Raw genomic sequence first — 8257 nt, 5'->3', positions numbered from 1 at the left:
ACACCCTTCAATCTATCTCGTCTTGTACCTTTCCCCCCATTTCCCCTCGAACGCGATACCGTCTCACCATTACCCTCCGTCGTATCTTGTCATGTCCAATACTGTTTTTATATGATTAAAGGACCGAGAGAATCCAACATTGCATTATTAAGGAGGGAAAATGATTATGATAGGACTTTTGCTATCTTGGCATGAACGACTATATTGCAACGACAGATGCTGTGACTATCTATTGACAGCCACATCATCTTAAGCTACAAATTCTTCAGTCCATTGCAGGTCTATGTATCATCTTCCAGTGGTTTGCAACACTGGTACAAAGTATCACTATGTTTACATTCGAGTTCCCTCGCCATTTCATGCGTACATCAGTAAAGATAACAAATTATCATGGCACACTGTCCGTTGTTTAAAGCACTCGGGATAGTCACACCGAAAGCAATCGTGTTAAATTTGTCTTGGTCAACCCGGTGGATTGTCACGCACAACACCTCCCCGCACAACATCATAGTCGTCTCTATCACGTACCAGACAGATATTAAGGTTTCCAGTTGAACCATTCTCTGCAACGTCGCATCCGACTTTGCTCGCAACCCGAGGAAAGGGATGTTTTGAGCTGATCTGGGACGAGTCTGTCATAGATTGGTCTTTTGGAGATCTTTGGGAGACGAGATCTGGCCAGGCTCGCAGATTAGTCCGACTAGGCGCGAACTGTACGTAGCTTTATTATTCGTTCGGTTACCTCCATTTATTTTTACTACTTCCATCTTCAATGTATCGCCCCGACTCCTTATGCTATCCTACTGAGAATGACAAGTCAGAAGAGAGGACCGTTGAGTAACTGTTAACTGTTGGAATTTATATATGACAATCCACTTGGTTGATCAAGACTAGCCTCCCCATCGTGTGTTCCCTCCCCCATCTCTGCCTGCCCCAAGATCCGATATTTAGTTTGCAAACTCATAGATGGATTAGGCGCCTACGTATTACCTTCATAAGGTAGTTATCACGGCTTACTTAGATGCAACAAAGCAATTTGTAGTTCGAGAACATTCATCTGTCATTGTGGAAAACGGCACAACTATTGTTGTAGTAGCGGTGCCACTTACTGTTGTCCTCCGTCGTAGAGGTCGGAAAACACCTGACGCTACTACAGTTTCGATGTCCTCGGTTATTTGTATTCAATTTGAACTAGAAGCGCTAAGTTTAGACCATCTATCTGGTAGACTGGAGTGTTTAAGAAGATCAAGCTGCTTGCGGCAATGTATTATTATATTCGAAAGGCTACGCCTTTTTATATCTTTCTAGCTCTACGAGCTGACCAAGCTTTCTCACACTTTCCCTACATCCTGAGCTCTCACCTTCTCTTTCCCTAGCACCTCTTCACATTGTCCTTTCTCTCTTCCTCTCTCCTTCCCTTCCTCTCTCTCCTCTGCACCCCCAAACTACTTCCCCGTCTTTCTCTTTCTCTTCCTACTCTCATTCCTTACACCTATCTTGGTTGCAAAAGGAGCTTTGAAAGAAGATCCATAGGTTATGCATATTTTGTTTGTCCAGTGAGTAAAACAGCAAGACGTTATGAACCATTTAAGCACTTGTATAGACATTCCATTACTCGCGTATCCTCGGTATATCAGGTTAATATTTGCTCTTCAAATCATATGCGACATCGTGCGAAGTTCATAAACTATAAAGCTGCATATAATATGTACAAAACCCAATCATTTTTCTAAATGATTATATGATGGAATGATAATGTTCGTGAAGTTTCTACGATGAGTAAGTAAACCAATCCAATCCTTCTTTCGTAATGTGCTTAACTTTACGCCGGCTTCTTCGCTTCGCAATCTTCCTTTCACCTTTTCGGTATTTTCTCATTTCAATGAACGTCGTCTTCTAATGGCTTTATGCCCTCTTTCCACATTATCGGCATCTACTCCCATCCCCAGAATCCATCCCAAGCGTTTGGCAACTCAATCCCTCTCAACCTCCCAAATTTCTTCCTCGCGTCCCATCTCCACCACCGTATAACGCTAACCATGCAACAAGCCACCAACGCGATGCCAATTACGATCGCCGCAAAATAATTGAAGGGAGACATAGAGCCGTCGGGTTCACACAGAGTGTCCGTGGGGCAATCAATCCAGCCATTGTGGGGGACATGGACGTTGATTGAGAAGAGACCTGTTGACGGAAAGCAAGAGTTAGTAAGTCACAGGAAAGAAAGAAATAAAGAAGGAAAGATGGCGGAAAGAACGAATAGACAAAAGATTGTGAAGCAATGATAAAAATGAGGACAAGGGATGAGAATAAGGGACGAGGAAGGACCCACCGGTGATAAACTGCATTGGCAGGATAGAGATCGCGACAACGGACAGCGCCAAGATTGCCTGATCTGTTCTCCCTTTCGTAAACGCATAAGACACATTAAGATGAGACAGGTAGGCCGGTTGGCAGTGTGAGAGGATGTATTCATAGTGATACAAACTGTTTTGCAACAGCAGGATATGGTCTAAAAATGAAGTTAACACAAAGATGAATGAACGCATGGATAAGGGGCGAGATCTCACCTTCGACGTCGCCAATATACGCTTCGACAGTCCCGCCTTCCTCTTTTGCTCTCTTCCTTAACCTCCCTATAACTGTTCCTTTCGCACTCAACAGCCTCGTCAAGCCAGTCACCAGCTTTCTCATGTCCGTCATGTTTTTCAGCATGGTCGATCTGCCGAAAACCGTTTTGGGCGCTTGGTCATGTTTGCGTTTCACAGCAGATGAGGTAGGAAGAAGGAATAGGCGTAGGTATGTGAATGTGCGGAGGACTCGGGGAGGAGGGTAAAAATGGGGAAAGGAGGCTCGCAGGCGTTTGCGCACGGAGATATGTTGTGTTGCGGAATGATCGGGAGTCCGCCAGAGACCGTCCCGCTTTCCCTCATTCCCATTCCCTAATCCACCTTGCTTAAATCTTTCACTACCGTCTTCGTCTGTTCCGGCCATCACATTCCCTAGCCCGAGACCCAGATACGCCGTCGTTTTCTTGGGATCTGTCGTAGGGTCAATAGTCAATGAATCAATATCATCAATTGCTCCATCTACATAGCGAATGATTGGGAAAAAGGCGTCGACGATCGAGTCGAGGAGACCGTGTGCAATCCAGTCAGCGCCATGATCCGGGTTGGCGAGAGTAAGAACCCGATCAAGGACTCGGTTGGTGTGTTTGGAAATGTCATCGAAATGGAACTAAATCATATGTATGTCAAACGTCAGCTTTTCCTTTTTCACTTTCCATTTATAAGTCAGGGTGCCGGTAAAAATTGATGACTCACGCTGATGATGCCATCGGCAAATACTACAAGGTAAACATTCACAGCACCCACACCTACACCTTCTAATCCTTCTTTTCCTGGTCTATCTTCGATGATTTCCACCTTTTCACCCATTTTCCCCGTCATTTTCCCTTGGGCTCGGCCCATACCCCATCCTCTTCTTCTCCTTTCGCTCTTCTTATACTCTAGTCCTTCGATATCCTGTCGTTGCTCATTCCCATCCTCATTCCTATTATTGCCGCTCCTATCATCCATTCCTTGACTGAGACCTTCTTTCTCGTCGATAAGCTCTTTTTCTGACGGAGTCGACTTGGGTGTTTGGGTATCACCCCCTTTGCCGTTGCTGTTCCCGCTCTGGACCGATGGAGATGATATAGAAGAACCGGGAGTATATTTGAAATAGTTTTCATCGAGAGCGCGAATGACGAGGAAGTAATAACCGAGTTTATCGAACCGCTCAAGTTTTTCGCGTGGGTCTTGTTGGAGGACATCTTCCAGTGTCAGGGGGTGAAGACTGAGTAACTATCCACCGGAAAGAAGTTGTTAGCACGGCCTTTTCCATGTACATGAAATAAAAGGAATGGAGCAAAGAGCGTAATGGTAAGAAAGAGAGAATGGTGACTTACCTCGCCGATTTCTCTTAGGTCTTCCCATGTAGGGCAAGAAACGTCTAACCACCAACATCCTTTTGATTTTGACTTTCCCTTCAACTCCAACCCGACTTTGCTCTCCATCAGCGCCGTCCCTTCTTTCATAGACTCCGCATCGAACTTCAAGCCTAATAAATCAGAGACGGATTTCGGCCTGATAGGAGAGAGCGATTCGGCCGCACCTCTTAATGTATGGAGTCGTGATTGTGTTGCCGTGCGAGAAGACGCCGCGGATTGGGATCGGCACTGCAATCTGGATTGAGTTTGTGGTAGGAGAGGGACAGGAGGATTAACGAATCCAGCGGATTTCCGACTTCTCCCCGGAGCAGAACCCCCTCTTCTGACAGGAACACGCGATGCAAAATTCGGGGTTGGACTAGATGGGAAAGCACCTGGCGTTTGAGGTGGAGTGTTGCCTACGGAACTGGGGATACCAGAGTAGCCACTTGATAGTCGAACTGATTGGATTTTGTCGAGAACGGTAGGCAGGGAGGGGGTTGTGATGACTCGGTCTGGGGGATAGTTTTTGTCTCCCTTTCGATCCCCAGGGAGTTTTTCGGTTTCAGCAAAGACATGTGGATCTATCGTCGATGGAATACCGATATCCACATCTCCAGATGGTAATGCAGGTGGAGGTACCAGCAGTGTGAACTGTCTTCTCTTCGGCAACTGCTCCCTTTTGTGCTTCGCTTTGACCCCTTCCGCACCTCCTCGAGACGCCTGCCGACTAAGACCGGACATAAAACTCCCTCTTCTCTTTCTACCTTTCCTCGGTGCTGTGGCTTGAGATTTGAGACTCTCCATATCCGAGCTACCTGCTGATGAATCCGAGGAAGAAGAGCCTGCGCTACCTCGACGAACACCTAGAGCTTCTCCAACTCGCCCAATTACCGCCATTGCCCGATCAAAATTACCCGAACCCCAAGACCAGTTCGAGGTAGAGCTCGTGGTGCTCCCCGTCTCTAGCGATATTGCATCATCGTCAACCTGTGCAGTGGCATTTGCCGGTGGAGGTTGGGTGGGGTCATAAGCGGAGCCTCGATATAAATCCCCCTCAAGAGTATAGTATCCTAAACGAGAAGGACCAGCGACAAGAGGGAGAGAAGTAGGTTGCTGATCTGGTCTCGGTTGAAGCTTGCGTCTTCGGAACTTGAGAGGTGTCAAAAGCTCCGCGAATTCTGGTTGCGCAATGCGGGCAGAAGGTGTGTGGTGTGTGAGAATTGGGGAGGGGCGTGAATTGGGAATTTGATGGGTGTCGGAATGCAGATGTCGTGAAGGTGTTTGAGCGTAGTCTATGGCGACCACGGTCTGTGTACTGGAGTTGGGCATGCTTGATAGTTCTCAGAGGGATTCATGGATGGGCAGTTTTGTGTAGGGCGGCGACAGCGTCGCTGAGGAAGAGTTGCCTGACCATCGGTTGATGCTGGATTGGGATAATTTGTTAATCGGCGCGCTGTGTGAAGTATCGTTGAAGTTAAAAGGTAAATATATGGAACTTGATATATATAAAAATGATTGATTGTGTGACGCGAAAAGATGAACTGAAGAACGGAAAAGTCAACAACGGCAATTCGGTACAGGTCTAGAGGCAAAAAATCCTTATTTCAAATTTGATACCGCTAATCTAATCTTTAACTTATTACGGAAATTCCCATTCGTCAATTAACAAACGTGCGTTTATTACGCGTTCGACTAGTCATTTGTATCCATCGTATTGTATCCACAACTAGAGGTATGATTAGATGTAAAGTACAGACCAGCAGACCCAGAGATCAACAAATTTGAATTAAAAAAATTGCCCAGTATGCCCAATTTTTGAAACAAGCAAATTGATTCGCAGAATATGCCACCTATTTCATTGATTGTAATAATAAAATAACGTCTCCTACCTATATATACTAATAAGCGGAATTGGCTAATTAATGAGCTCGTCTAACGGTAAAACCCGCGCGTCACTGTTATAGTTGAAGACATGCTATACTTGCCGCTGGCTCAGTTTCATGACCAGAATTAGAAGCGAAGAACGGTAGAGTGTAATAATAATTGTGTTGGCCGAGGCGAAGCTAGTACGTAATGTTAAGTCAGGAAAGAAATCCACTTGATGTGGAATCCATCCCTCGGCAATTGGGCCGGGGGGCTTGCGCCTCGCGCCCTCGTCCACCGATATATCGTCAATAATATCTGCATCTCCCCATGTCTATCCCCTTTCGGTTTCTCAATTTAATTTTACCCATTTGGCAATCCCACCATATTGCCTGAGATGAGCCCAGCTATTCCGCCCTTCGACTCACTCCCAATCGATAAATCGGGTCCACCTTACAATGCCTGGGGTTTGTACGGCTCGGAGGACGAACTCGGTCGTCTACACCTCATCACCCAGGAAGCAGTCAAGAGAGGTCGCGATACAATCACAGAGGGAATCTCTATCAATCTCAAGTGAGTTTATATGGTTGAGATCGTATGACTTTCGAGGGATGCGGAATTTGAGACCTTGGTGTTGGTCAAATCATCTTGAGTATGACGTCGAAGGATCTTAGATCTTATAGGGTAGTGATGTGGCGGAAGAATGATGTTTGCGATCTGTATTTCTCCTAGGTTGATGAGGGTTTCTGCCAGTTGGTCATTTTAATTTTGCATGTTGACAATGGATCAAACGACAGCGAGAGCAAAAAAAAAAAAAAAAAATGTTGATGCGATCAAAAGGGCTACTGGCTAACGAGCCTTTTTGCGATATCCAGTTTGCCTATGAACTTCTTCCCAGCTCATCCCTCCAGAAAGCGTCTAGAACGCAAAATGTAAGCAGATTTATCATGCTACTGTTTACATGTCATCAAGTAGCATTAAAATATATTGCAATTCGATAGCGTTTGCAGCGGTCACTCAAACGACGACGAACTTTCGTTCAATACCCAATCGTCCACACAGTGGGATGGGCTCAAGCACTATCCATATCAACATTTCCCTGAGGAAGGCCAATATAGGTAATTTTCACCACCTAAATTTCGTGCGTATCTATAAGGCTGACACCGCCAATTCACTAGGTTCTATAATGGTATGACTCTGGAGGAAGCTAGCGATTCGTCGATCACCAAACTTGGTATCCACAGTACATTTTCTTTTTTTAAAAATATTTCTTCTTCGAAACCCAATTTTGGCCCTTTCTTCCCATTCTTTGTTCTTCATTGATGTTCCTTCTCTTTTGTTGTGTCTTCTGTTTTGATTTCTGCCTTTCCATTTGTTCTTCTATTCGTTCCCGCTCCATCCCTCCTCTCTTCCGTCCGCCGCTATCATCGCCTTTTCTCTTTTTTCCGTTCTATCATCTTTACCATTCGCCTTTCCCTCTTCTGTTTATCTACCATTTTTGTGGTCTACTGTTTATCTTCACTTTCTTTAGCTGACATCTTTCTCCCTGTAGACTTTGCCCAAAAACCGATAACCTCCTGCGCTCACCTGCTTGACATTCCCCTCTACCTCTCGCGTCACTCCTTGCCTCCTTTATCACCCTTTTCAGCATCTTCGACCATTTCCCTCGACATCCTCATTGCTTGTGCCGAAGAGTCAAAAGTCAACATCCAGCCGGGAGATATCCTCATTGTAAGAACCGGTTTTACGGACGAGTTATTGAAGTTGAGCGAGGAGATGAGGGATCAGTTGAGGAAGAGAGAAGTTAATGGGAGTTGCGGCGTTGCGCATGGGAAGGAGATCTTGAAATGGCATTGGGAGAAAGGGATAGCTGCGGTTGTTGCTGATTGGTACGTCCCGTGTTCCCTTCTAGACTGAATGCTCTCGTTAACCCCCTTCCCCGTCTTCCAGCCCATCATACGAAGCCTGGCCCTCACAGCAGCTTACCGCACATCAAGTTTTTATTTCTGGTTGGGGTCTTCCTATTGGCGAACTCTTTGACCTCGCAGAGCTGGCGAAGAAATGTGAGGAGATCAGGAGGTGGACGTTCTTCTTTACGAGTATGCCGTTGAATGTTATTGGAGGTATTGCAAGTCCACCAAACGCACAGGCTATTCTTTAGGAGGACCTTTGCAGGAGAGGAAGGAACAAGGATGGGAGGAAGACAAGGATGAAGACAAAGGGTGACATAATGAAGGAGGTCCTGTGTACTGGGAAATATGAGTCGTCTCGTAGAGCAGCTAATATACAAAAGACGGAGCCATTGAAGTAGATAGAATGCGATGCAACCATTTGGCCCGTGTTTATATTTATTAGATTGATCCGTGCTGTGCCATATACCCCACAACATTCATACTATGATTTTTGCCCTCATGTCCATAG

At 45.7% G+C, this 8257-nt stretch overlaps 2 protein-coding genes across 2 annotated transcripts; one reads left to right on the top strand and one right to left on the bottom strand.

Moving 5' to 3' along the window:
- Window positions 1-1933: 1933 nt before the first annotated feature.
- CNBA0020 (hypothetical protein) lies at window positions 1934-5302 on the bottom strand (the record flags this gene model as incomplete). The annotated part of the gene is made up of 5 exons (XM_772902.1): window positions 1934-2184; window positions 2333-2512; window positions 2571-3237; window positions 3324-3845; window positions 3950-5302. 5 exons carry the CDS (start codon window positions 5300-5302, stop codon window positions 1934-1936), a joined length of 2973 nt encoding a protein of 990 aa, XP_777995.1.
- Window positions 5303-6233: 931 nt separating this feature from the next.
- CNBA0010 (hypothetical protein) lies at window positions 6234-7997 on the top strand (the record flags this gene model as incomplete). Its single annotated transcript, XM_772901.1, has 6 exons — window positions 6234-6409; window positions 6712-6768; window positions 6838-6954; window positions 7015-7079; window positions 7389-7725; window positions 7787-7997. The coding sequence occupies 6 exons, from the start codon at window positions 6234-6236 to the stop codon at window positions 7995-7997; spliced, it is 963 nt and encodes a 320-aa protein (XP_777994.1).
- Between the last annotated feature and the right edge of the window lie 260 nt (window positions 7998-8257).

The sequence above is a fragment of the Cryptococcus neoformans genome, chromosome 1 (assembly GCF_000149385.1).
Source record: "Cryptococcus neoformans var. neoformans B-3501A chromosome 1, whole genome shotgun sequence".
NCBI classification, from domain to species: Eukaryota; Fungi; Basidiomycota; class Tremellomycetes; order Tremellales; family Cryptococcaceae; genus Cryptococcus; species Cryptococcus deneoformans.
The sequence above is the reverse complement of the archived record's forward strand: the minus strand, read 5'-3'. Positions and strand labels throughout refer to the sequence as shown.